Source organism: Passer montanus, unplaced genomic scaffold (assembly GCF_014805655.1).
Source record: "Passer montanus isolate IOZ18808 unplaced genomic scaffold, ASM1480565v1 scaffold132, whole genome shotgun sequence".
Classification (NCBI taxonomy): domain Eukaryota; kingdom Metazoa; phylum Chordata; class Aves; order Passeriformes; family Passeridae; genus Passer; species Passer montanus.
Genome location: NW_024360055.1, coordinates 923,010 through 950,258, shown reverse-complemented (window position 1 = coordinate 950,258; position 27,249 = coordinate 923,010). Strand labels below are relative to the sequence as shown.

The window sequence follows — 27,249 nt, the reverse complement described above, 5'->3', positions numbered from 1 at the left end:
GCGGGACGAGCCCGTCACCTCCCAAAAAATCAACCTCCGACACCGCCCGCTCCGGAAAGTTGCCCCGTCAGGCTCAAAAACACCCCATGAGGCTGAAGCACATGGCGAAAAAAAGGACAAGGGGAGGAAAAAACCCCCAAACCCCTCTTTGCATTGATGCAGGGTAAACAAAAGGCCTGGGGAGGTGGATTATTTTTTCCGCCCTCCCCATGTTCCTTTTCCCGCCTTCCCATCCCTCTCCTCCCTCCTCTTGTCCTCCATCGTTGTCTCCCTTGCACGCCGCCCCGGCGTCCAGGCAGAAATGAGCCCTTGGCTCCCTCCTTCCTGGTTTTAACACGACAGGAGGTGGTGGGTCCTTGAATAGGAACACACACACCCAACGCAAGAGGGACCCAATGGGGGCAGAAAAAAAAGAGGACAAAATATGTATACGTACATACAAACAACAACCCACCCGCCATGGAGGACGGTTGGAAGCAGTTGCTGCCCAGGGTGGCAGATTGGGGGTGGTTTGGGTGCCAGGGGGTATTTTTGGCCTTATTTTGTTGCTGCCCGAGCACCTGGGTCGTGCCGATTGTAAAAGAGAGTCACAGCAGGTTGGGGAAGGGAGCGGAGGGGGGGCAGCTGGGGTTGGTAGTGCTGCTGGGGAGATGCCAAAAAACCAAAACAAAACACGTTTTCATTTTGTCTGCACCAGCCTGGGCGCAGGCGAGCGCGGGAGAGAGGGAGGGAGAGGGAGGCGCACGCCAACAGAAAGCCGCCGTGCTCAGACGCGGGCCTGCGGCCACGTCCCTCCGCAGCCGCCCCAGCAGCCGTTCCCGCTCCCTCGTCCCCCTCTCCCTGCCCACCCGGCTTCGCCTGCCAAGTCCGAGTTGGCACGGCTCCCCCGGCTGCGCCGAACAAAGCCGTCACCCATCCCCGAGCCGGCGCTGACAGTAAGCAAAGTGACAGGCGCATCTTCCGCATGTTAATCCAAACAGCAAGAAGGCGAGCGAGCGGCAGAGGCCCCCCCGTGCCATGCACACACACCCCCCCCGCCACCGAGCCACCCACCCCACCCTTGGCACCCGACGGCCCCGGTGGCCTCGTGCGGGGATGGCGAGGCCCCCGCCGGCGGGAGCACCGAAGGCTCCTCGTCGGCGAGGCTTAAATCGAGCCGAAGCCCTGCTCGGCGGGCAAACGAGGCCACTCGGCATCTGCTGTACCTGTTCCCGCTGCCTTCATCTCGCCTTGGAACCGTGACAAGAGCGCACTCGCCTCTGGTGGGCTCTCAAAGCCGCGGGTCTGTAACCCTTTGCAGGAAGTTGGCACCGATCCCAGGTAGGACTTTACTCCCCGGCTCTCGCTCTCTCCCCCCACCTCCGCCTCCTGCTCCCTCCCCTCCGCTCCCCCACCCATCCTGTCCCTTGGGCCCCTCTTGCGTCCCCCAAAACACCACCCGGCCCCCGTTGCCCCTGCGCTGCTCACCCGCCTCGTTGGCCAGGGGTAGCATGGGGGGCGGCCGACGGCTGCTGGGCGCCCACCAAGCCTCGTGCCCACCGCCCTTGCACACATACCCTGGAAGGATGACCTGGGCAAGACAGAGAACAACTTCCTGCTCCGGCTCCCTAAAACGCCTGTTTCCACGCAGGGGTTAGGCAGCGCGGCGAGACGGGGGGAGCTGGGAGGAGGTTTGGGGGTTTGTCGTCATTGAACCAGGCTTTTTTTCTTTTCCTCTTTTTTTTTTTTTGGCTTTTTTCTTCTTTTTTTTTTTGCCCCTTTTTTAGTATTTTTTCTATTTTTTCCTGCCTTTTTTCCTTTTTTTTTAATGGTTTTTTTTTTTTAAACATATATTTTTTGCCCTGCAGTCCAAACCCAATGCGAAGGGAAAGGAGGGGAAGAGAAATCAGATGGGAAGAGAATAGCTCCAAGTCGGCAGGACAATGCACGGGAAACGGGGAGATTAGCGTAGCTCTCGAAATCCATCACGCCCGCCCCGTTTCTGAACCGTTCGCCCCCGCGCCTCGTCTTTTTTAATTCTCCCAGCTCCTGAATTATTCCAGTCCACGAGCGGGAGGGGAGCGCACAGTCCGGAGTCCCTCAGAGCTGCCAAGAGCATTGCAACAGGAAAGAAAGGAAGCGGGAGAGGGAGAGCCAGGCAGAGCCCTCACAATCGAGCAGCGAGAAGAGCAAGGAAAAATTAACATCCAATTAGTGCCGTGTTTAACGAGGGAGACAGAGGCGGCTGTTGTTTTATTGCCCTGTTCTTTTCAGGCGCATCTGACAGGCAGCAGGGAAGGCACCCCTGCTCCGAGTGACGTCATCATATTTTATTTTTTAATTATTTCCCCCCCCTCCCCCGTCTTTCCTCCTCTAAGTTTTGCACAGATGAACTCGGCCAGAGAAATTTGGGACTTTCTCACATTCAAGCCACCAGCTCCCCCCTCCACCTCCAGCCTCCCCCCATCCACCGACAGCAACCCCGGCAAAACAACAGCGCCAACCCACCCCAAAGTCTTTGTTCTTCCAAAAACAAAAGAAAAAAAAAGGAGGAAAGAAAAAAAATCAGCGTTGGGATGAGAGCTGGAGGAGGTTTCTCCGCGTGCGCGTCCGAGTGTGTGCGTGCGGCGGTCGGTCCCTCTCCCGTCCCTCTCCCCAGACGCTCGCTCGCCTTGTAAAACTTTGCTGCATGTGACGCTGCTCCGGCCTCCTCTGGCAGCCTGACAGGAGCCGCCCGGCCGCACAGCGCAGGCGGCTGTTCAGGGAGAAACTCCATTCCGAGGGATGGGAGCACTCGCATGCCTGCAGCCAGGGTCAGCGCCTCGAGCAGGGCCGCAGCCGCGGCGATGCCGACCCTCGCCATGCCAGCCCGGCCTGGGGTCACAGCACGGGGAGAGGGGATGAGTTTGAAGCTGGGGAGACTTTTCCCCTCCTGTTTCTCCCCTGGGATGGGGGGCCCAGTGCGGTGAAAGTGCCGAGGGAGGTGTGCAGGGGTCACGGTGGCTGCAGGGAAAGGAGCCTGACCTTGTGCTGACCTTGTGCTGCCACCTCTTCCCTAAAAGATACCGATGTCCTCGGGGGGGGGATGAAACACCACCCTGAGAGCACTGCCCAGCAGGGAACAGAGCAGCTCAGTTTAGGGAGATTTGAGGGAGTTTACCCTAAAAAAACGACCGCAGCAGGCAAGCAGGAGCATGGCAAGCAGCTTCCCCACATCCTTCCCATCCTCTTACCAGCCGTGAGTGATGGACGGAGCTGTCACTGTCAGCGTGGCAGGTCAGGCTGCTGTGCTGAGCTTGGCTCCTGTGCTCTTTGTAGCCTCTTCTCCTTGTTTCCAGATGGGATTTCCCTTATCCGGGGGGAATCCATGAGGACCTGGCTCCTCTGTAATCCCCCATTTCGAGTGAAGGCCATCCCAGGGGATGGGGCTGTGTGAAGACAGGGACAGGTCCAGTGCCACCGTGCTCCTGGTGCCTGGGTCCAGTCCAAGTCCCCACCCTGAGCATTTCCTGGCACCAGCCAGCCCCACCACCTCAGCAGCAGAATCTCCTCTGTGAGGGTTATTATTTTTTACATATAGATATATATTTTTTTTTTCTTTAAGGAATTATTTGCCTACGTGGAGCTGGGCGCTGCGGGAGAACAGAGCAAACAGCCTTATCGAGGGCAGCTGTGCCACAGGGCACTTCCTCATGCGTGGCTGCAAGATGGGGCCCTCCATGGCTGAGGGGGAGGGCTGGCAGCTCCTGGCCTTCCCACTGACCAGACACCAGGGAGACACCAGGCACCATCCAGGCATCAGGAGGGCTCTCTGGGATGTTTCCCTCCCAGCTCCACGGCAGGAGAGCAGCACGGCCAGGAGAGGGTTTGGACTGAACTGAAGGGTCTTCAGCAGGACAGCTTTGCAGGGGAAAGGAGAGGATGGAACATTGGCTCTGAGCTCAGCTGCACTTCCCTGGGCACAAAGGCTCATCTTGCTGCTTTCTAGATCCTGCCAGACTCGAGCATCCATGCCCAACGGAGGGACAGACCAGCCTTGACCTGAGATTCCCTCTCCTGGCTGCTGTCGCTGCCTCCCTTCTCCCCCGGGCAGCTGGGAGCAGATGAGGCCAAAGTCCCAGCAATCTCAGTTCTCCACTGGAGGCTGATAAACGGCGTGGGCACGGAACAGCAGCGATCCCCACCCAGCCTGGCTTTGTGCAGGAGAGTCAATATTTAAACCAGAGGTTGTTTCCTGGGCAGACAGGGGAGCGCCAGCGGGACAAACCCCCGGCTCCATCCCGGGCGCCAGACCCAAACCTCCTCCTCCACCCCTTCATTTGCTCTCCCGACCACATGCTCCACCCTGGATCCCCTCTCCTGTGGGAATGGGGCCCCATCCCCTTCAGCTGGGATACCTGGGCACCAGCTGCAGGGCCAGGCACTGACTAATGGGCAGCAATTTAAGGGAGAGGGATGCCCAGCCAGGGTTTGGGTTGTCTCCTTGCCTGCTCCTGGTGCAGACATTTGTCCTTGTGGTGGGGCCCCTCAAATGAAGCAAAGAATCAGGGATAGAAAGAGGAGGTAAGGAAATATTCAATCATCCTAAGAATGGCAGCCCCTTGGTTCAAAGTAAGGCAGTGCAATGAAAGCTCTGAAACCTGGTTTTCATTTAAATTGAGCAAAAACTACAGTCAAGTGTTGGGTTTTCAGCCAAGTTTGTGGGCCCTGATGAACTGGGCAGAAATTACTGCCAGGATGCATCCACTGGTGCAGCTTTAGGTAAATCCCTTAGGTAAATTCCTTAGGTAAACTCCTCAAAGGACAGGAAATAGCACTTTTCCCTGCAGTGGCTGCAGTCAGGCTGTGCAGGGGCTGCAGGAGCTTTGACAGGCATGTGAGCAGCAGAAGGTGGCTTTAATTTGGAGGGCAAAGGTACATGTTGCTGAGCAGGTGCTGTGTGACCTGGCAGGTGCAATGCCCTGTGTGGGAGCAGGTCATAAAACGAGGTGATTAAAGGGAAGGATGGAGCTGAGAGGGGGAAGATGGAATGGCTGAGCCCACCTCACTGGTCTGACAACAGCAAAGGGTCTCCATCACCCCTTTCCAGAAGACCTCAGGTTCAATTTTAACTCCAAAAATCTAATTCCACATATATTGCTTCAAGCACCCAAGCCCTCTGCTTCCTCCACCCTCACTCCAGGTGCACCCACTGCAATTTGCTCAGCCTAAATATGCCTACCTTCCATGGAGGTGAGGGAAATCAGGGGGAATCTGAGTTTTAAACAGCTGGTTTAGCCCCTGATTTGTAGAAAAGACCAAAGCAAGTGCCTGCCTTAAACTGAAACCTTCCCTGAGGGAGCACATTATTATACAGGGGGGAAAAAAAATCACAAACCCCCCCCCCAAAAAAAAAAACCAAACCACCCAATAGCTGTTTTATAACTGTATTTTGGAGCATAATTAAATTATCTTTGAAATCATCTCTGGTGTTAGGGAACAGGTCCATGCATTATTGAACTGTAACACAAACTGGGAGCGAGGGAGGACAGACAGGACCGACTTCATGACACTGAAGGGAGCTGGGTGGGGGCTGCCAGTCCCAGCACACACCACCACAGTCCTGCCAGCCCTGCCTGGGGTGTGCATCCACCCTGCCTGCTGCAGAAAAAGCCCCCTGTGATGGCAGGTCCCCAGAGGATCAGGATGGGATGTGACCCCAGCTGCAGCACATGGGAACCTGCTCAAGCAGTGCTAAACCTCTTCCCAGGGAGTGCAGCATCACCTCTGTGCAAAAGACTGCTTCGTGGGGAACTGAAATAGGGGCAATCTGCCTGGCTGCCATCACAGCACAGACTGGTGCAAAGAAATTCTTGTCTGGGGAGCTGAGCATCCATCCTGCCCCGGTGCCACTGGTGAGCTGTGCTACACACAGAGCCAGCCGTGCTCCACTGAGCACCAGGAGCCTTCAACTCTGATGCCTTACCAGCCTTTGGCCAGCTCAAGGTGTATCCCTTCATTGCAGACAGCCCTGGATGGCTGCCCCTGCTGCAGGACAGCCCTTTGTGTGCAGCTCTCAGAGCCCAGCAGCAAGAGGAGCAAGAGCCCAGCAGGGAGATGCCCCTTGGTGCAGCCAGGCCAGTCCAACCCAGCACCTGCCTCCCCAGAGTGGCTGCAGGCTGCCTGCCCAGCCCACAGATCTGCTGGGTGTATCCTAAACACAGCCCATTCCATGAGTGAAATCCTGCCCAAAGCAGCACCACTGGCAGCACATGTCCCTTCCCAAGGGCCCTCTCTGTGCCCACACCCCATCACTGCCCTCAGCTGGGCTGGACCTGTCTCTTTGGGACCCTTCTGCTCTTTGCAGTGGGACTGTTTCCTTTCCCTGTTTTGAGCCTATAATTTCCTTTTCATGCCCATGGGAGGTGGGATGTTCCTGGGTGATCAGGTACCCTCAAACCTTAAATACAGATGGCAGGTTGATCTTGCCCAGGATGAGCTACCTGCCAGGCAAAGGTGCTCTCTCCAGAAAGGATGAGGCAGGAGGCTGTCACCTGCATAACCTTCCCAGGGAGGTGACCTTGGCTCTCCTGCTCTTTTCAGCTCAGGCAGAACAAAGCAGTCTTTTGTCCCTGCAGCTCATGGCTGGCTCCTTTAGTACCTGGGCATTTTCTGGGTTCCTGGACTTCCCCAGCAACTCCAGAGCTACAGCTTGGACCAAAGAGACAACAGCTTTCTGCTCTCTCTGCTATACATCCCAGTCGAGACAGCCACGAGGATGGAGCTTTGGTCCAGCTGGAGCCTGAGCCAGATGTCCAGAAGTCTGTTCCTGGCCTTGCTGGAGAGGAGGTGTCAGTTCTGGCACCATGGGCTTTGGATCAGAAAATAGAAATGTACAGATATCGAAACAAGCTCGGGGATTCTCGAGGAGCCCAGGCTGATGAGCTGTCCCTGCCGAGGCGTCAGTCGAGGGGGAAGGAGGCGGCTGGGATGGGCGCCCTGCGGAACAGCAGGCTGGAGCCACGGAACAGCTGCCCCTGGGGAGGAGAGCCCGGGGTCAGGGCAGCCTCACACCTGCCCAGGGAGCTGCAGCTCTTTTAGCAGGCCCCACTCCATGCCCACGGCAGGGCTGGAGGCCTGGGCACCCTGGGCTGCTCTGAGGACAAAGTGAGGTTCCAGCCCCGTGGGTGCTGGAGTTGAGCATTTCCCCAGGGGTGACAGATGCAGAGGGGCTCAGACTCTGCTGTGTGCAATGCACAGGATAAAAGCTCACAGGCTGCAAGCTCGGGCTGTGCAAGGGGCACAGCAGCCCTGCCATGCTGGTACCAGTGCCAGAACTGGAGGGACAGGAGCAGGCTACAGAGCACGGCAAGGATGCAGCACAGGCACTTTTGGGGAATGCTGGAGACTTGGGAAAGGAGCAGAGGGAGCCCAAAGCCCCGAGTGTGCCCTGCTCCCTCACCTGAGCACTGAGGTACCTCCAGCAGTGGATCCAGGATGCAAAGGCAGGAGCGTAGGGAGGGAGGCCTGCACGCAACCTGCAACAGGGAACAGCTGAGGTGGATGTGTCACCTTACCCACACAGGTAACAAAAGAGCAGCAGCAAGTGTGAATGAGGACACGGGGACAGTGTCCACACCGGGCTGGCAGCCAAGTGACAGCTCCTTATTTACAATGCAGCAGATCTGTAATTTAATTACCCCTGGAGTGCACAAACAAGGAGCATTACCTGGAGACTTAGAGAGTTCAGGACCGTATCTACACCTTCAAAAGCCAGCAGATACTGAGAAAACACAGCACCAGCCTTGGATCCTGCCCCCATGAGCAAAAATGCAGAGTACTTGCAGCAGAGAACTGGGAAGGCAAGCTTGGTCCTGCTCCTGTCTGCTCCCATGAGAGCTCTGCTTCCCTCGTGCTGCTCCCTGGAGCCAGCACTGTCCCTCTGATCCCTGTGCCCCCAGCTCAGCCCAGATGGGACCACACCACCACAACTCTCCCGATTTCTCAGCACCTGAGCTTTTCTGCTGCTCGTGTCTGTGCCCTCTGATCTAAAATTATATGCAACCTGGGACAGGAAACGAGCCAGCTCTGCGAGGTGCCACAGAGTTTACGGGGCTGGAGGAAAGCTTTAGGGTCGTTAGCAGCCCATTCAGACAACAAGGGGCTGCAAGAAAGGAAGGGAAAGCTTTAGATCTCAGTGTGAAGGACATACCCACAGTTGTTCACTGCCATGAGATCTCCCACGAGAAGGAACGGGTAGGTCAGCATGCTCACAGCGATCTGAAAGCACAGAAAACCAGCAGCCTCTCTAACGCTCCCCATGTCAAAAACGCTATTTCCAGCTTTTGCACGTTAGCGGAGTTATCCTCCGCTAAGGATAAGGGATGTCAAGTACAGAGCAGCCTGTGTCCCCAGAGCACGAGCTCTCAGCCCAGAGGTGGCAGGAGGAGGGGAAAGGACACGGCAGCTGCCTACATACCCCCATCACGAACTTGGTGTAGCTCCGGATCACCGAGGCCTGGCTGAACTGCAGAGAGAAATCAAAGGCGTTGTGGAGCAGGGGGGTGACATCCGGCTGGGAGTGTCACTATGTGACACTCCCTGAGCCTGAGGTGAGGGGCAAGGGGACAAGGCAGAAAGACACAGAGAGTGGCTGCATTCCAGCTGAGAGTCTGGGAACTGTGATCCCCCAAAGTGCAGGGATAAGGGATGTCAAGTACAGAGCAGCCTGTGTCTCCAGAGCACGAGCTCTCAGCCCAGAGGTGGCAGGAGGAGGGGAAAGGACACGGCAGCTGCCTACATACCCCCATCACGAACTTGGTGTAGCTCCGGATCACCGAGGCCTGGCTGAACTGCAGAGAGAAATCAAAGGCGTTGTGGAGCAGGGGGGGGTGACACCAGGCTGGGAGTGTCACTATGTGACACTGCCTGAGGTGAGGGGCAAGGGGACAAGGGAGAAAGCAACAGAGAGTGGCTGCATTCCAGCTGAGAGTCTGGGAAGGCATTTGGAGAACTGTGATCCCCCAAAGTGCAGGTGAAGCACAGCCCTGAGCAGACACAGAGCCCCAGCACTGTCAGGGAGGTCCCCAAAGCCTGGGGTCTGTATTAAATCAGCCCCTGCTCCCCAGTGACTCCTCCCCACTGCAGGTGCTTGGTGCAGACCCCTTCAGGCACCTCCACTCACGTTGTCATCCACGGCGTAGGTGTTGATGAAGTGAGCCAGGAGGTTGCAGCACCAGAGAAAGATGACATCCCCCAGGATGTGAGGGACTAACCCACTGCAAGGGCAAAGAGAGGGGTGTGAGCTGCAGGAGGGTCCCAGTGCCACCTCCTGAGATGCCCAGCCCTCCTTCCCTCCACCAGCTCAGAGGAACTTCACTCCCCCAAAATGAAATTTTTACTTTGGGAGGAACTGAAAAGGGAGATTTCAGGGAAGAGCCCTCTCAGCCTTCAGTGCTGGTCTGGCTGGAAAGTTTTTGGGATCTGTTTTTTGGACATGACTCAGTTCCCCTTGTTCTATCCCAAATCCCTTCTTGGCCCAACTCTTGCTGAGAAACCCAAGTGATACACAGATGAGGTGGTTTCCATTTCTGAAGATGCTCTTTTGGATGCAGAATGAGACATTCATCTCTTTGTGGACGTTCATCTCCCTTCAGGAAGAGCCCTCTCAGCCTTCAGTGCTGGTCTGGCTGGAAAGTTTTTGGGATCTGTTTTTTGGACATGACTCAGTTCCCCTTGTTCTATCCCAAATCCCTTCTTGGCCCAACTCTTGCTGAGAAACCCAAGTGAGACACAGATGAGGTGGTTTCCATTTCTGAAGATGCTCTTTTGGATGCAGAATGAGAAGTTCATCTCTTTGTGGAATCTCCGTTCTTTTAGAAATCAAAATGAGAGGGGTTGTTCCTGCACAACCTGCCCCACTGCAAAGTGGGAGCAAGTGGGGGAACACTGACATTTTTCCCAGTCCCTGCTGCCCCAAGGAGCACAGTTCTTTGGTTAATGCCTCCCACTGACACACTGGAGCTTTGCAGATAATAGCACTAAAACTTTACAAAATATTCCAGAGGGTTTCTCCAGTTTGTTGGTGCTTCTGCAGCATCTGCTGCAGCAGTGCAGGGTTTCCTGCTTTTGCAGTGGTCATTCCACTGCAAAAGGATCCAGGTGTGTGCCAAACCCGTGTTTCACCAGCAGATGTGGTCAGTCCTGAAAAGGAGCCTGGCAAGAGCCACAGGAGTGTTTGCTGAGCTGGAAAGAGCCACCTCCAGGCACATTAATCTGAGTCTTTTGTTTCTTCCCAAACACCACGCTGCCTCCTCAGAGCAAGAGACCAGTTTGTTTCCTGCTGTGGTTGCTGCAGCAGCAGAGCAGCACCTGGGACTGGTTTTGGGAAGAACCTGTGCATTGTTAAGGCCCCAGCAGCCCTGTGGATGCAGCTGAGGTCTCAGGGGCCAGGCACAGCAGAAACCTTCAACAGAAGATTCACTGGCTTCAAAGATGTGATACATGAGAGCAGCAGACAGGACAAAGAAATCAAAGCTCTCTGGCCCCAAAGAGATGCTCTGCTTTGTGTTTGGCTTTCAGCCTTTGTAAAAACCATCTTTTCTCTAACTCAAAGTTAAGTCTGAAGCTCCTGAGCTGCTGCAGATACAACAGAGCCTAATAAATTCCAGAAGCAAAGGGCTGGGCCAGGGCAGCCCCATAAGGAAAACCTCACCCAACTGTTGATAGGGAGTCAGACTGTTTATTCCACTTCCAATAAGGATCCCATCCCTTTCTCCCCTCCAAAGTAATGACAGCTGCTGGCCCTGAGCTGGGTGACTGGAAACCAGGGGTCTGAGAGCTGCAGAAAGGAACTAAAAAAAGCCAACAAGCCAAAGGCATCAGGCCTGAAAACCCCTCCTGGAATTCCTGCACTGCCTTTACTACCATTGACATAAAAAAGTGAGTGTTGCAATTCTCACACCTGCTGAAATGTCCAAGATCTGAACTGGGAGTATCTTTGAAAGGTGATGAAAAGCTGGAATAGCAGCAGGCAGAGGAGGAAGCCTGAATGATGTACAGTAACCAACAGCAGAAACCCTAGTGCAAGGGACCTGGGACAAGCCACCTTGAGCTGACCAGGCCCAGCAGCTTTGGAGCTCAGGGAACACCTTCCTGGACTGGCAGGAGCCTGCTGCAGATATGAGGGGAAGGGAGACAAATCCATCCTTGAAAAGCCTTTATCTCTAGCCAGGCACACACCCAGAGAGTGTGTGCCACTGTTATTGCTGGGGGTGGTTATAAGGCACGAGAAACAAGTGCACTGCCATGATTTTAGGGCAGTGGATGTGCTGGGGTTGCACCAGGGCTGAGAGGAGAAAACCAGCAGTCTGGTCCTTCAGATGCAGTTTGTGGTCCTTTCACAGCAGTGGGATTTCCTAACAGGGTTATAGAGCATGTAGAACTTCAGAGCTTCCTGAGACAATTTGGGTTGTGTTAAAGCCTTTCTTGAGAACCACTAAGTTTCACTAGGCTACCAGCAGTGTTTATTTTATGTGGATGGAAGGGAATGTGGCAGCTTCTGTCAGATCACTTTCCTGGGAGGTGGAGGGTTGTGAGCAGCCTGCTCCAGCCATGCCCCACTCACAGGGACCATCCCAGAGCATCCTATATTTAGTGGAGCAGATTTGGAGCTGCACAGCTCAGCTGAGAAGCTGTGGGCTGCCAAAGGAAGAGGCAGTGATACTCAATGGGTGGGGTCTTTGCAGATCCCTGGCCATTTCTCCTTGGGGAAGAACAGGGTGAGACCCCCTGTGATTGCTTCCCTCTTCCTGATGCATTCAGGTTTCATCCGGAGGCTCATATTTTGTGACTGTAGAGCCAAAGGCTGAAATTCCAGAGTTGCCTTTACTATTATTGACATAATAAAGTGAGTTATCTCCCCACCATGAGCAGAGACAGCAGGTGGTTCTGCTTTTATGCAGATGTGAAAACGAAAGGCAGGAAGCATTAATTAAAGGTTCAAGCAAAAAGGTGTCCACTAAACTTCCATTTCAGTGATGCACCAATTTGCCACACTCTGTAAGCAGCTGGAAACACCTTTCAGCTCCTCCTGGTCCAGGCACCACCACAGTCCAAGCACACAGGTAAACCTGCTCATTACAAGCACCCACGGTGCTCTGCAGAGGAATATGCTGCTTATCCAGGCCCTGGCTTTCATTTCAACAAGGGAACTTATTGTTGCACTTGATCTTGGTGCCTGTTGCACAAACAAATGCTTTAAATGGCCCTTCACTGAAACACAAAGAAGCACCAAGGGAAAACGAAAGATAAGAAAAAATACAGCTTTCTCTGGGCTCTGAAGGTTTGATTGAAGATAAGATCTGGGGCAAACTTAATGGTCAAACTGGAATGCTGTCAAAGGCACAGATTTAATCGTGAGAGTGATGTGGGAGTCCCTTGGTCAGGCAAGGTTTCAGCTCAGTGTGACTCCAGCTGGGGGTGGCAGAGCTGCCGCCAGAGCCATCAGTGCCTTCAGGCTACAGGAGAAAGCATTTAAACAACTCACGTACACAAAGAATCCTCCCAGGATCCCTTCTTCCTTAAATATCCTGCCAATGGCACTGAACACACCGCTGCCAAGAAAGGAAAAGAGCTGTGAGTGTGCAGAATTGTTCCACCTCTGCCCTGTGCAGCTTTACATGCATCCTGCAGCCCCCAGCCATGGCAGAGCCTCCCCAGCCACCATTCCAGCAGAAGGCACCTTGTTCTGCCTATTCTCCTCAGAGCAGGCAGGCTGGAGGGAAGGCAGGTCGTGTGTGTACTCTGCCAGTCTGCAGTGACACTGGGAGAACACCCAACCTGCACACAACTGTTCAGTGCTGAAGGTACAAGAGCTCTGTGGGGCCTTGTGAGTGGGCACAGATGTTGTGTGATAGGGTTTGATTTGGCTGATTCTAAGCCCCAGAACCCTGTCCTGCCTTTGGGAACTCGAGCTGGCTGTGGTGAGCTGGCTGCAATCCTGTCTAGTGTGCCTCCACGTTGCTCCACAGGCAGTTCTGCCCTGCAGAGAGGCAGCTGGTACTGCAAAAGGCTTGGAAAAATTTTACAGACTAAGCAGGGCTGCAGCAAAGCTTTGTGATATCCACTCTGCCTCCCTGCTGCCTTCCCTTTCCATTAATAGCCAAGGAAAAAGGCAGGAGACTCATTGTGTGATCAGCAAGGGGTGATAATGCAGCCCCAAACCCCCATGGGCACAAGGTGGAACAGAGGCACGTCAGGGACAGAGCCAGCCTTCCCACACCCCTTCACGCCCCAGTCACCCACCCTCTAAGCACAACTCAGATTCACTTTTCAGTCTCTCAAGCCTCCTGGATAACTCTATTCCCTACAGCATGGGAGCCACCATTAAGTTTCATTCAGCCACCAGCAGTGTTTATTTTATGTGGATGGAAGGGAATGTGGTGGCTTCTTTCAGATCACTTCCCTGGAAGGTGGAGGGTTGTGAGCAGCTTGCCCCACTCGCAGAGACCATCCCAGAGCATCCTGTATTTGATCTGGGGTCAGCACCTGGCCCCCCTGGCCCCAGAGCTGCAGCCACTCACCTGTATTTGACTTCCCGGCCTACGAACTGGACCATGCAGCGCATGGAGATCACTGGGAGGAAAGAAACACAGGGCTGATAGACAAACAAATCCAGTCTGGCTTGTACTGGATGTGAGGGAAAATGAAAAATGACCCTTCTGCTCTCCCTCAACTCACAGCATCTCCAGCTCCTCTCAGTGGTCATCAGCACTGCAAGACTCATTAGAAACTGGGGCCTTTCCTGAGCCTGTAAGTGGTGGGAAGGATTTCAGAGGATCACAGAGAGGTTTGGGTTGGAAGGGACCTGATTGATCATCTTTTCCTGAGCCTGTAAGTGGTGGGAAGGATTTCAGAGGATCACAGAGAGGTTTGGGCTGGAAGGGACCTGATTGATCATCTTTTTCCAAACCCCCTGGCATGGACAGGGACACCTTCCACTGTCCCAGGTTGCTTCAAGCCCTGTCCAGCCTGGCCTTGGACACTTCCAGGGATGAGGCAGCCACAGCTGCTCTGGGCAACCCATGCCAGGGCCTCCCCACCCTCACAGAGAAGGATTACTTCCCAATATCCCATCTAATCCTGCCCTCTGGCAGTGGGAAGCCATTCCCTGTGTCCTGTCTCTCCATGCCCTCGTCCAAAGTCCCTCTCCAGCTCTCCTGGAGCCCCTTTAGGCACTGGGAAGCTGCTACTGGCCCTAACCCCAATGGGATCTCTAGGACAAAGTCCTGCATGATTGGGAAGAGAGAAACTCATTGCTCAGCTGTGTTAGTGCCTGAAGGCAAACCCCAGCAGCAGCCTGTAGTGATGGAGAAGTATCACAAGAATCATCCCCCTGAGTGTGCAGGGTGTGGGGTGATGCCAGTCTGGAGGGGGCTGCAGCCAGGGGACAGGACTCACCGTGCAGCGGGTGCGAGACCACCCGGGACACACACTGCATCATCATCTCGTGGGATGTCTGGGGAGGGAGAACACACCTGTGAGAAAAGCTGTGCTGCTCCTCCTGCACAGCCCAGGCCCTTCCCCTCAGGGTGGGGAAACACGTTTTGGGTCCCTCTTTTGAGATCTGTTCTTGTGGTAAACTTCAACTCCTGTGAATTATTTAATAGATGGACACAGAATGGCCACTAAACTGATAGACAAACAAATCCACAAACTTCTCACCACAAACTTCTCACCCCAGTTTCTCTCCAAGTAATCTCACCCACGTCCACAGGGATGTCCCCAACCACTCATGAATGGGCAATATCCACTTCTCACCTCTCTGACCACTTTCCTAAGTGAGGTTTTCACATCATCCCTGTTAGACACGTGCTCCATGTCTTCCAGTGGAAACGCCTGAGTGGGGAGGGAAGCAACACGCTCAGAACTGATGGAGATGCTGACCCACAATGTCTGAGGACAGGGGGAAATCACAAATAGCTATGCTCTAGATGCAAGGGCAAGACAAACAGGCAAAAGGAACACAGGAGAAGAAAGGATGGAAAGTAAAACACAGGAATAGAGGAGTCACAAAACTGCTGACAGACGATACAAGTTGCAGGGATGCCAAATCAAATTAAAATGGTTTATAAATTAAAAAATACTTTGGGGATGAGAGCATTGGAGGACTATTCCCTTAGGAGATGGAGAGGGATGGGTCCTCCTGTGCAGCCCTTGCTGCAGCAGCACTGGCCCTGCAGGTGATTAATGGAGGGAGAAACCGACCTTTACCTTCTTCACACTCCCCCTGGTGATGGTTGATAAAGTGCTTGAGATGAGGCGCGGGGTCAGGCCACGGAAGAGGCCTCTCTTCCCATCCACCTCCACGATGTGTCTGGCTGGGTGGGACAACACCAGGCTGCTGTCAGCTGGGGAGGGGACAGTGCCTGGAGAGCCCAAACAGCCCCAGGGCTCAGCTGAAACCACACCAGGCTCAGCTCAGCACGGCAGCCACTCCAGGGCCCCACAGTAAGGGATTTATTGTAACAGTCCTAAAGAAACTTCACACAGGAGGACAAGAATTCTTACTGTCATCTGTCTAATCTAGAAGGACAGCTCCAATATTTTGGGCTGCTTTTTGTCTTTTGATGGTTTTGCTCACCTGAAAGGGCTCCAAGGCAGTTTGGACAGAACCAGGCAGGGAGGATCATCCCAGGTGCTCTGTGCTGTCACCTCCTCCCTCCACCCAGCAAGGTCTGACTCGGGGTCCATATGGACCTCACAAACCCATGTTCAGTTCCTGCCCCACCACCTTCTCCCAGGCAAACTTCCTGGGGTCTCTAGTTGCAAAAAAAAGCCCTGAGATCCCATTTCTCCCACAAATAATGAGGTGGGATAAAACCCACTATGTGCTGGTGGCTACTGACTGCTCCTGGCCCCTGTCCTGTGCTGTCCAAGCGAGGCCAGGTGGGCTCTGCACCTCTCCATCACCCAACACTGCCCATCTCTTTGGAAACTGCAGCTTCCAAAGGGCAGCACTGGAGCATTTCCAGCCCTGGGTGTCCCAGGATGGGCTTCCAGGGCTCCCATCCTGCTCCTGTGCTGGTTCCACCCCGTGGATACCCCTGGCTGATTTTGGGATTGGCCCAGTCAGCTGTCAGGACAGTGCATTCCCCTTCCCCACAGCAAAGCTGCTGTGACAGCAGCTCACAAAGTATTCACCCACCTCTCCCATGCTGCTCCACCCACAAAAAGAGGAAAATACTATTTTTTTCCCCTCTAAACATATCACCTGCCCTTTTCTTGGTATTTCTGTCCCTTTAGGGCTCCATCTACAACACAAATGAGCAGGACAGGGGGCAGGTTATTCCAGGGCTGTTTTGGAGCAGAAGGAAAGTATTCTGCAACCTCCAAAACAGACAAAAACCTCCTGCAACAAGCCTACACCACCTAAACCCCCCCAAACCCCTCCACCACGGAGCAAACCCAGAGCAATGTGCCACAGGAACATGATGCAGCACCAGCACCCGGTACATAAATCTGACAGCCTTGCAAGGAGTTTTGGTGGGTTATGCCTCACTGCAGCCTTGGGGTGACCCCAAGGGGATGTGGGAGTGCTGCTGGGGGTCAGCTCAGGCTGCCTGGCAGCTCCCAGCCCCGATTCCACGAGGGCAGGACCTCGTGCTGGCAGGGAGGGACAGTCACTCACCGTAGGTGAAGAAGCCAGGCATGTACAGGACCTTCCTTCCCAGCACATTTCTTCCAACGGTTGGAGGCAGTGGCTCATGGCCAACCTGAGAGGGAAAGCTTGTGAGCAGGTCTGTGTTCTGGTGTTCCCAAAGTCCCTGGGATGAACAGGATTGGTCCCAGCATCCCCCTGTCACTCTCAGGCACTCCTTTCCCCTTTTTATGGGGTCCCTAGGTTACAGGGGGTCCTCCACCCTCCCATTTTGGGGGGTCCCTGTTACTGAGAGGGTTTTGGGGCTTCCTATCCCTCCTTCTATGGGGGAAGGGTGATTTTGTAGGGGTTCCCAGTGGGTGTCCCCATTCCCTGGCACAGGAGGGGTCCCAACACCCCACTGCAAAGGATCCCCCACTGTATGGGGGACCTCACCCCTCCATTACATGGTGTCCCCTATTCCCTATACAGGGTGCCCCTGTTGTAGAAGGCATCCCCACCCTCCTATTATACAGGACCCCATTTTTATGTAGGCTCCACCAGTGTATAGGGGACCCCATTCCCTTACATATGGGGCACTCCATTACCCAGGTGTCCCTCATTCTCTAAGTGCTCAGGGGGTCCCATTGTGCCTGTACAGTGACCCCCAGGGCATGGAGGCTTCCAAAGGGGCACGAACCAGGAATCCACTGGGGTCCCAAAGCCCCATCCCACACAGGGACTACACCCTGGTACACATGGGGGTTCCCCATCTATAGGTGACCCCATTGTGTAGATGCACAAATTGCACAGGGGGTCCCACTGTAACAGGCGGCTGTACATATAAATAAATAAATAAATAAATAAATAAATATAAAATAAATATACAAACATATATATACACATATATACATACCTATACAGATATACACATATACATACAGATATACATATACATATATATATGTATATATATCTAGCCCTAGCACATGGGGGTTTCCACAGGGGCCCTGCAGGAATCCAGCTCCTCCCGTCACACCGGGGTCCCAATGCCCCGTTACCCACCGGGACCCCATCCCCTCAATGACACCGAGCTCGCCCATCCCACCGGTGCTCCCACCGCACAGGGGCCCCCAGCGCACGGCGGCCTCCACGGGAGCACCCCCCCCAAACCCTCCCGTTACCCCGGAGCCGCCACCCCCGTTACACACCGCGCTCCCCCCGCACCCCGCCGCGCGGACCTGCACGAGCAGCTTGACGTAGAGCAGGGGGTGGCTGGCGGCGGCGAGCCCCGCGCCCAGCAGCACGAACAGGCCCTCGGCGCCCTCAGGCCCCGCCGCGTCCGCCGCGCCCCCGCCAGGCGGCGACAGCGGCGAGAAACAAGAAAAGAAAAACAAGAAAAGAAGGATAAAGAAAAGAGAAAAGAAACAAGAAAATAAGAGAAAAGAAAAGAGAAAAGAAACGAGAAAAGAAAAGAGATAAGAAACAAGCCGCCACGGCCGCCATGGCTCGCGCGTCACCGCGCCGGCCGCGCCACCGCGCCGCGCGGGCGGGGGGGAGCATAGCGAACGAACCACTGCGGGGACGGGGGGAGCCCCGGCGTGAGGGCGGCAATGGCGGCGGGGGGAGAGGCGGGACAAGGAGAGGGCGTTCAGGGGTTTGTGGAGTTGGGTGTTAGTGCCTGGCCGGGTTTAAAGAAGAGAAAAGAAACAAGAAAAGAAGATAAAAGAAACGAGAAAAGATATAAGAAACAAGAAAAGAAATACAAGAAAAGAAGAGAAAAGAAACAAGAAAAGAAAAGAGAAAAGAAATAAGAAAAGAAGAGAAAAGAAACAAGAAAAGAAGAGAAAAGAAATAAGAAAAGAAACAAGAAAAGAAAAACAAGAAAAGAAGGGAAAAGAAAAGAGAAAATAAACAAGAAAAGAAAAAAGAAAATAAAAGAACGAGAAAAAAGAAAAGAAGAGAAGAGAAAAGAAACAAGAAAAGAAAAACAAGAAAAGAAGGGAAAAGAAAAGAGAAAATAAACAAGAAAAGAAAAGAGAAAAGAAAAGAACGAGAAAAAAGAAAGAAAATCCAAAAAAATACACGGAAAGGAAAAGGAAAAGAGGGGAAAAGGAAAGGAGCTCTCCAGTGCTGGTTGCAGCATTGGTCTGGCTGACGGGATGCGTGTCCCGGCTCCTGGGGCACAAGCTCTGGGATGTGTTTCTCACTTGCCCTGCAAATTGTCTCTCATGCTCAGTGCACCGTCTCAGACCTTTCTGGAAAAGCGTTGCCCTGCCTCCATGTGGGCCCTTCTCCAGCCACGTCTTGTTCTTTCTCACGGTGTCACCAGCAGCCCGTGTGTGTTACCAGCAGTGCCCGGCTGGCCCCACAGCCGTTGGTGTTTGGGGCAGACACACCAGCCCTAGCTGGGCACCAGGCTCCTGCCAGCCCGTTCCTGGCCCCTCCAGCCTTCTGGACTGCCCAGATCCCACCCTGAAGCCCACCCGGGTGGGACACAGCCCAGCCTGGTGGGACACAGCCCAGCCCACCCGTGCTGCTGGTGTCCCAGGTCACGCCTGCCCTGCACCATCGCTGCTGCTGCTCTGGCCTTGGCTGTGCCACCCCTTGGGTCCCTCCCAACCTAAAGCGATTCCCAGTGTTTTCTCAGCATTTCTCCTACCCACAAACTGCTGTGGTTCCTCTTTCCCTTCCCTTCTGAGGCCAGCCCAGAGAGGGCAGCGGGTGGGCTTTGCCTCGTGCAAACCCTCGTTCCCAAACTGCAGCCAGAAACGCTTCAGAGCAGAGAGGGGGACAGAGGAAGGAGCTGCAGCCCCCAGCACCTGCCCCTGCAGCTCCTGGGCACCCAGGAGCTGCTCCCAGCCCGTGCCATGGAGGGGAAGGCAGATAATCAGCAGAGCGTGGTGAAGCTGGTGGCTGCGTTTGAAGAGCACTGGTAAGGCAGGAGGGCTCTGGGTGCTCAGGGTGGAGTGGATTTGGGAAGGAAGAAACCCACTGTGGAGGTGGTTTGGAGCCTGTGGAGAAGCTGACAAGGTGATTTGCAATCCTTCACCACTCAGGCCTGCCTCAGTGTTTTCTTCCCACTGCGGGTCATGAGCAGAATCTGAAAACCTCAGTGGGTGTGAGTGGTTCTGCCTGGCTCAGGGTCAGGCTGTGGCAGCCGTGCCCCCGCACCCAGCATCTCCACACTCAGCCTGGCTGCTGCTGCTGGGGAAAGGAATCCTGGTTTGCAAATGTGTAGGCAGGGGTTGTCACTGGGAATTAACTGCCTGGGTGTCTGGGAGGGTCCCAGCCTCAGACTGTCCAGTTGTTTGCAGGGATGTGGCTCCTAGGAAAGGAGACAGAAATTATGTTAAGGGAGAGAGAGAATTCCTTCCATAAAACAGCTCCTTCCTTTGGGGTGTGAGCTGGGACACTCAGACAGGGTGTGCTGGGGTCTGAGCAAGAGGATCTGCCCTGGCTCTGGTGTAAAAGTAATTATGAGGCTTCAGGTGAGTTATTGTCAGGGCTGTGCCTCACTTTCTCCACCTGATGGATCAAGATATGGAATCCTGCCATTCCTTGTACCCATGAGATGCTCTCAGTGAGCCTTGGAGGGGTTGGGTGGTTGGGCAGGTGAGTTTTGCAGCAATTCCTGAAGACGCTCAGGCACGAGATTTCCTTTCATTTCAGGAACTCCTGCATCTCTGCTGTGTGCTTTTCCCCAGGCTTTGTGGTTGACCCCATCATCCCACAGTGATGTTGTGTTGGAGCCTTGTGATCAGTGTTTGATCTGCTCCCATGTCACTGCGGCAGTGTGTTTGTTGTTTGCCCTGGAGTGTGTTTGATTTAGAGGAAATAAAAGTAACTTGAGACTTTCAGAGGAAGCTAGGGAACCTGGGAATGAGCAAAACATTTTGGAGCAGACAACGGTTTGGCCTAAGTCAGCATAAATAGAAAGAGAGAAGTTCCCTGTTGGGACCCAGCCATGGCTTTAGGCTGACACAGGTTTGGGAGGCACCAGGAAAGGTGGAAAAGCCTCTTTGTCTCTGAAGGGTTCTGCCAGCCCCCCTGAACAGGAGGGGATTTGTGCATGGCTGTGGATGCACTCCTGAGCTCACAGAACATCCTGAGCATGGGATGGAGCTGGCATCCTCTTCAGATGAGTTTCTGGCTTTCAGTCACTTCCTATCTTCAGCTTTGCAGTTTGATGTCCAATTTCTTCATGTCTTTCCCATCCCGTCCATCCCACTCCTGTCTGCAGGCCAACAGTGGATGTCTTTCCAGTTTCTGCCCAGAGCAGTTTCCTGCAGTGACCAGCTCTTGGATGACAGACAAGTCACTTGCTGTCACCTTCACGGCCTGGCTTCTCCCTCATGCCTGCTCTGGACCTGCTTTCTTTGTCTTTGCCAGAAAAGGGAAGAGAGAACACCACCAAAAACAACCTGTCTGCAAAACCACCCACACATGGCTGCTCTTGGCTCAAAACTCTTGGCTGTTGGGCTTCTCCTTGCTTTTCTCCGTGGTGGCAGCAGGCAAAAAGCCAGAGCTGTGGGTGGGATAAACAGCAGGATCCTACTTTTCTACAGCAGGAGAGGGACTGGGCACAGCAGCAGGGGGCTCTGGGAGAAGAGAGGCTGGATTCTGGCCCCGTGGAGGATGCTGAGGATTTTTGTACTGCAGGGCTGGAGTGCAGCACTGGACAGCTGCTGCTCTTGTCCCTTTTGGTGGCTTTAAGCTGGGCCTGGGGGCTGTGCTGGGGGAATGGCTGAGCTGATCACATTCCTTTGTAGCAGGGACAGCACATCTGCCCAGAGGGACAAGCAGGCAGGCAGGCAGCCCCAGCAGCTTCCAGCATTCCCTGGCAGCCAGAGCCACTCCCTGGCCAGAAAAGAGAATGAGGAGGATCAGCAAGGTCAGCGGGGACTCAGCTTCAAATGCCTCCGCTCTCTGCGGTGCAAAATCCGTGAGGACAACTGGAGGAGGCCACAGGGCCCAGGCCTGGAGCCTGGCAGCCAGGTGAGCTCCAGGGGCTGGTGGGTGCCCACACTCAGGCAGGGCTGGCTCAAGGTCTCATCTTTGCCCATGAGACTGAGCCCTGCTCCCCACGCAGGAACCAGAGGAAAAGAAAATCGCCCTGGAGCTGCTGGAGACAGAGCAGGCTTATGTCAACCGCCTCCACCTCCTTGACCAGGTGAACTGGGGAGTGGAGGGACCAGTGCAAGGGGATTTTGGAGGGATTGAAGCTGTAAAAATGAAAAACACTTAGGCTTCTGGTCTTTTCAGCCAGAGATTGGGCTTGGCCTTTGCCTTTTCTACACCCCACACCTCTGGGAAGCACCCTTGTCCCAGCAAAGCCTTCCATCCCCCTCTCCTCTTGGAGCCTGGGATTTTCTTCCTGCACAGTCAGGCCTTTCACTGGGTGATGTGCCTGTCCCAGAGAGGGAATGGGATCCTCAAGCATCTCCCTGGCCCTTTTTGTTCACCCTTCTTTCTTCCAGGTATTCTATACAGAGCTGATGAAAGAAGCCAAAACTGGGAAGACGGTCCCAGAGGAGGTGGTGAAAATGATCTTTTCCAACATCTCCTCCATCTACCAGTTCCACGCTGAGTTCTTCCTGCCAGAGCTGCAGAAACGCATGGAGGATTGGTGAGCTGCAGGAGGGGAGGGCAGGACACCCAGGGGGCTTGGCCAGAATGGGGGAGCAGCACTGAATTCAGGCTCCCACCAGGACCAGAGCTCAGCCTGTTTTGCTCCAAGTGTCTTTTGCTGGAAAACACTTCCTTAAAATGCTCAGATCAGAGTAGGGAAAGGTGGGTGACATCTCAGGTGGTTTGAGGGTGTGCCTGGGTGTGGACAGCCCAGGCTGGCTGCAAGGTGGGGACATTCCTGTTCTGGAGAGCAGGAAACAGTGTGGGGAAAACCTCAGTCCTCCACTGTGGTCCTTCAGTTCATCCCTCACTGTCTGTCTGTCCTGAGGAAGCTGCTGGTCTGTGGTTCCTCCTGCAGGAACCGCAACCCCCGCATTGGGGATGTCATCCAGAAGCTTGCACCCTTCCTCAAGATGTACGGGGAGTACGTGAAGAACTTTGACAAGGCTGTGGAGCTCATCACTACCTGGTCAGAGAAATCACCCCCCTTCCAGGAGCTCATTGCTGACATCCAGGTAAGGCAGAGCTCCCAAAATCTCCAGGGAATGGGGAAACAGAGGCTGGGAGCTGCCTGGGTCACTGTTCCTCTCTCCGTGCCTGCTGTCCCTGGCCAGAAGAGGAAGGTGTGTGCTAACCTGACGCTGCAGCACCACATGCTGGAGCCCGTGCAGAGGATCCCGCGCTACGAGCTCCTCCTGAAGGATTACGTCCGCAAACTCCCGCCCCAGTCCCCCGACAGGGGCGATGCCGAGAGTAAGGGCTCTGCTCTCCACGGGGGGGTTTGCAGGGAAATAACAACCCCTGGTGTTGCACAGGAGCACCAGAAAACCTGGATTCTCTCACCAGCTGCTCTGTGCCCTTGGATAAACCTCTCATTCTGATCCTTTGCTAGCAGGGAGAGGGATTAATCTTCCTTTTCAGGGGCTGGGGAGGGGAAGGGTGGTGTGTCAGGTGTCCACAGTATCCCCTAAGGAGACCTGTAGCAGATGGGGGAGCTTTCAAACCCTGATAACACAGTTCCCAGTCCTGCTGGGATGGAGGGGCTGTCTGTCCCTCCAAGACCCCTCCATGTGCAGTCCAGCTGTACCCAGACTCCTGCACAGCATTTCAGGGCCACTTTGGTTGTGTTCATGGAAGGGCAGCAGCTGCTACTCATCTTCATCCATAAGGGGCAGAGCCAGAAGCTTCCTCCCACAGCTCCAGAGCAGGTGTTTCACCTCCTGTCTGTTCTCATTGCAGAGGCCCTGGAGATGATTTTTATGGTGGCCAAGCACTCCAACGCAGCTATTGCTGAGATGGTGAGGCCCTGTCCCAGCTGGAAATGCTTTGCAGCTCACTGCACAGTCCCCCTGAAGGGAACAAGAGCCCTGTGGGTTCAGCTGTGGAGCTTAGACCCTGCTCTTAATGCCCAACCTCTCCACCCCATCTGTAGCATCAGCTGGGGTGTGACCAGCTGGTCATGATCCCAAAGATCAGTCTGGGCTGAGAGAGCTGTGCTGCCTCTCCCATTACTCAGCAACAGGCTGGGAGGTGGGCATGGAGGGGACCCCGCTGTGACGGGGTTGTGGCTGCTCAGCACCCCACCAGAACAGGTCCCTGTGCCTCCCCCAGGAACGGCTGCAGAACCTCTGGGTGGTCTATCAGAGGCTGGGCCTCGAGGATGACATCGTGGACCCCTCCAATGAGCTGATCAAGGAGGGGCCGATCCAAAAAATCTCCACCCGCAACAACAGCACGTCGGAGAAGTACCTGTTCCTGGTGGGAGCTGGCATGCCTGGGGCAAGGGGAGGGAGCAGATGAGGTGGGAGTGGGGAGAGGGGCAGCACAGCCTGGCCAGGGTGTTGCTGGGTCACCTTGACACAGAGGAGATGAATTCAGAGCTGAGGGGGGAGGGTTTGACCCTGCTCAGTGCAGGGCACCCTGTGCAGGGCACAGTTGGGAATCTGCTGATCCCTGGGCATGGCAGCCCTGGGAGATGCTGCAGCTTTGCAGGGTGGGAGGGGGCTGAGGCAGAAACAGTTTTAGGTGGGATTCTTCCCAAGGACCAGCTCAGCTCTGGGGAGTGGAGGACCCCAGACCCCAGGGAAGCCCACAGCTCGGAGCAGGCAGTGCTGGGCTCCAACCCACCCTCTTCTCCCCTGCCAGTTCAACAACATGCTGCTGTACTGCGTGCCCAAGGTCATCCAGGTGGGCGCCGAGTTCCAGGTCCACCTCCGCATGGATGTGGGGGGCATGAAGGTCAGACAGACACCTTGTCTTTGTGCTTCTCCCAGCTCCTGCCTGCTCCAAAAGCCCCTGCTCTGGGGTGTGGTTGCTGCCCGAATTTCATTGGGAGGGAGGGAGGAGCTGGAGCCAGGGGTGGCTTTGTGAGTGGGTTGATACTCTGATCCTGGGAAATGCCAGTGAAATCTTGTGCCTGTGGGATCTGAGGGGCTGGAGGGCTTGTGCAGAGGGACATCTCTGTGCCCCACATCATGGAGAAAGGTCCAGGTGTGCTGGAAGTGGGTTCAGCTGCACATCCTTCTCTGGTCTCCCACAGGTGCGGGAGCTGAAGGATGCTGAGTTCCCTCACACCTTCCTGGTGTCAGGAAAGCAGCGGACACTGGAGCTCCAAGCCAGGTAAGGGGATGGGTGAAGTCATGCAGACCCTCAGGGAGGAGGGACAACAGCTCATCCAGGTCCTTTTTGTGCCTAGGTCTGGGGAGGAGATGAATGACTGGATCAAGGTACCACCGAGTGCTGGGAGAGGGGGCACAGCCCCCAACCCAGCTGGACGCCCTGGGTCAGGGTACCCCCAGTGCCCCTCCAGCCCTGCCTTGCCCTCTAGGCCTTCCAAGATGCCATTGACAGGAAGGAGAAGAGGAGTGAGACCTTCAAGACAGCAGTCCATGGACTGGAGACAGACACCCCTGCGCTGAAGGTAACCCTCCTGCTCTCCCTGTGCTCCGCCTGGGAGAGCACATCTTGCTGTGCCTCAGTTTCCCAAGCTAAACCGACCTGGGGGAGGCTGAGGACACCCAGACCATGGTCTCCCACCCCAGACAGAGGAGCTGGGCCGCCGGGCCCCGCAGTGGGTGCGGGATAATCTGGTGACCATGTGCATGCGCTGCAGGGAGCCCTTCAACGCCATCACCCGCCGCAGGCACCACTGCCGAGCCTGCGGATATGTGAGCCCCCCTTGCACCCCTTGCCCAGGCTTAGGGCTGCTCCTGCCCCTCAGCTCCTCGTGGAGCTGTGGCTGGGTCCCCTAGCCCTGCCCCGGCGTCACCAGTGTCCCCGTGTGGTGGCTGCAGGTGGTGTGTGCTCGCTGCTCTGACTACAAGGCCGAGCTGCAGTACGATGGGAACCGCCCCAACCGTGTCTGCCAGGAGTGCTTCATCTTCCTGACCGGCCACACGCTGCTGGAGGACCGCGAGGGGAAGCACAAAGGCATCCTGGAGGTGAGCTGGTGAGCTGGTGAGCTACACCCCCCTCTGCCGTCTGAGCACTGCCGCCCACCCCGCTCTCCAGCCTCGGTGTCCCAGCCTGGCCCTGCACCCGCAGCAGGAGGGGTGGCAGTCACTCCCACGGCAGCCAGAAGGTGCATGGGTTGGTCTCCCTCCCTCGTGCTCCAAGCCTTGGGACCGAGCAGCCAGGGCTCCCTTCAGCACAGGATGTCAGCAGCACCCTCATAGCCAGGACAGCCCCTCACCTGCCCCTGCTTTGGGGGGGTTTCCTGGAGTGGGCAGGGAATTCCCCAATAAATTATCTCAGCCCAGTGCCCTTCCTATTGAGGTATTGAGACATTTGTTGCTTATTTTGGCAGAAAGGAGCTGCAGAGGTATCAAGCAGGAGTTTGCTCTGCAGTTCCCTGCAGCTGCTGGACAAGAACGGCAAGGGGGCCACACGGGGCTGGTTCGTGATCCCACAGGACGACCCCCTCGTGCTCTACATCTATGCAGCCCCCCAGGTGAGGCCTGGCTCGAATGCACCCCCAGGGGACATCCCGCTGTGCCCAGGGGACATCCCCACTGTGCCCAGGGGACATCCCGCTGTGCCCAAGGGACACTCCATAGTGCCCAAAGGACATCCCGCTGTGCCCAGGGGACATTCCACAGTGCCCAGGGGACATCCCGCTGTGCCCAAAGGACATCCCGCTGTGCCCATCCCCTGCCTCCCACCAGTCTCTCTTCTTGGCAGGACGTCCGAGCCCACACCTCCATCCCCCTGCTGGGCTACCAGGTGCGGGACATGCCCCAGACCGAGTCCCGGCACCTCTTCCAGCTGGCGCAGTCCCGGCAGGTGTTCACCTTCGTGGCCGACACCGAGGAGCTGAAACAACGCTGGATGAAGGCCATGGCACGCTCTGCTGCGGGCATCACGGACCCGGAGGAGGAGGAGGAGGATGCGGGTGAAGCAGAATGAGGCCATTCATTCAGGGGTCACACCTCCCCTGCCTGCCCTCGCTGCTGGCTTTGGGCATCGCTGCATTCTGGTTTTCCATCGCGACAGCGGCAAGATGGGGACACACGGACAAGCTGGATCGCCTTTCTGTCGCTGGGCAGAGGCGCCGGGAGCGGCGGGAGCGGGAGTTTGGGGGAGCCCGGATTTGGGGAGCCCGCAGCCCGGCCGGGCGCTGTGCGGTGCCGCCGGCGGCCGCGCGAGGGCGGCAGCGCCCCGTCCTTGGGAGCGCCGGGGTGGTTTTCCATCGCGACAGCGGCAAGATGGGGACACACGGACAAGCTGGATCCCCTTTCTGTCGCTGGGCAGAGGCGCCGGGAGCGGCGGGAGCGGGGGTTTGGGGGAGCCCGGATTTGGGGGAGCCCGGATTTGGGGGAGCCCGGATTCGGGGGAGCCCGGATTTGGGGAGCCCGGATTCGGGGAGCCCGCAGCCCCGGCCGGGCGCTGCGCGGTGCCGCCGGCGGCCGCGCGAGGGCAGCGGTGCCCCGTCCTTGGAGCGCCGGGCCGGGAGAGCCCCGGGACCGGGGCTGGGGGACAGACCCTGCTGCGACCCTCCCTGCAGCCTTCTGTGGGCGTCTGCT

General features: G+C 55.7%; 2 protein-coding genes and 1 long non-coding RNA gene across 6 annotated transcripts; 2 read left to right on the top strand and 1 right to left on the bottom strand.

Moving 5' to 3' along the window:
- The first annotated feature begins 270 nt into the window (after nucleotides 1-270).
- Nucleotides 271-5,355, top strand: LOC120497609. Its single transcript, XR_005626540.1, has 2 exons — nucleotides 271-1,320; nucleotides 3,584-5,355. It is a non-coding gene; the product is annotated as an uncharacterized LOC120497609 (long non-coding RNA).
- A 1,061-nt stretch (nucleotides 5,356-6,416) lies between these two features.
- On the bottom strand, nucleotides 6,417-17,976 carry MTCH1 (mitochondrial carrier 1; the record flags this gene model as incomplete). The annotated part of the gene is made up of 12 exons (XM_039699384.1): nucleotides 6,417-6,995; nucleotides 7,421-7,496; nucleotides 8,171-8,238; nucleotides 8,763-8,810; nucleotides 9,143-9,236; nucleotides 12,510-12,572; nucleotides 13,542-13,593; nucleotides 14,419-14,476; nucleotides 14,779-14,856; nucleotides 15,232-15,338; nucleotides 16,649-16,733; nucleotides 17,839-17,976. Coding segments are annotated over 12 exons (942 nt in total), but the record flags the coding sequence as incomplete, so codon positions are not given.
- A 216-nt stretch (nucleotides 17,977-18,192) lies between these two features.
- FGD2 (FYVE, RhoGEF and PH domain containing 2) lies at nucleotides 18,193-26,872 on the top strand. 4 transcript variants are annotated; one of them, XM_039699329.1, is made up of 16 exons: nucleotides 18,193-18,254; nucleotides 21,370-21,595; nucleotides 21,690-21,770; nucleotides 22,078-22,226; nucleotides 22,587-22,743; nucleotides 22,843-22,981; nucleotides 23,468-23,526; nucleotides 23,840-23,986; nucleotides 24,374-24,466; nucleotides 24,768-24,847; nucleotides 24,924-24,954; nucleotides 25,056-25,148; nucleotides 25,270-25,395; nucleotides 25,522-25,668; nucleotides 26,034-26,177; nucleotides 26,408-26,867. In XM_039699329.1, the coding sequence occupies exons 1-16, from the start codon at nucleotides 18,211-18,213 to the stop codon at nucleotides 26,630-26,632; spliced, it is 1,941 nt and encodes a 646-aa protein (XP_039555263.1). In that variant the 5' UTR covers nucleotides 18,193-18,210; the 3' UTR covers nucleotides 26,633-26,867. The 4 variants fall into 4 exon arrangements, with proteins under 4 accessions (XP_039555263.1, XP_039555264.1, XP_039555262.1 ...); XM_039699330.1 differs by lacking the exon at nucleotides 18,193-18,254 and adding an exon at nucleotides 18,617-19,532 and having other exon boundaries at nucleotides 22,177-22,226; nucleotides 26,408-26,869; XM_039699328.1 differs by lacking the exon at nucleotides 18,193-18,254 and adding an exon at nucleotides 18,617-19,532 and having other exon boundaries at nucleotides 26,408-26,847.
- Nucleotides 26,873-27,249: the final 377 nt, after the last annotated feature.

What these genes read in the sequence shown, in the direction of transcription:
- FGD2 (XM_039699328.1), top strand. Translation starts at nt 19,468, where the DNA reads ATGGAGGGGAAGGCAGATAATCAGCAGAGCGTGGTGAAGCTGGTGGCT. An exon ending in ACACTGGAGCTCCAAGCCAG is followed by an intron (nt 24,848 to 24,923) that starts GTAAGGGGATGG and finishes TTTTGTGCCTAG; the next exon opens with GTCTGGGGAGGAGATGAATG. An exon ending in ACTGCCGAGCCTGCGGATAT is followed by an intron (nt 25,396 to 25,521) that starts GTGAGCCCCCCT and finishes TGGTGGCTGCAG; the next exon opens with GTGGTGTGTGCTCGCTGCTC.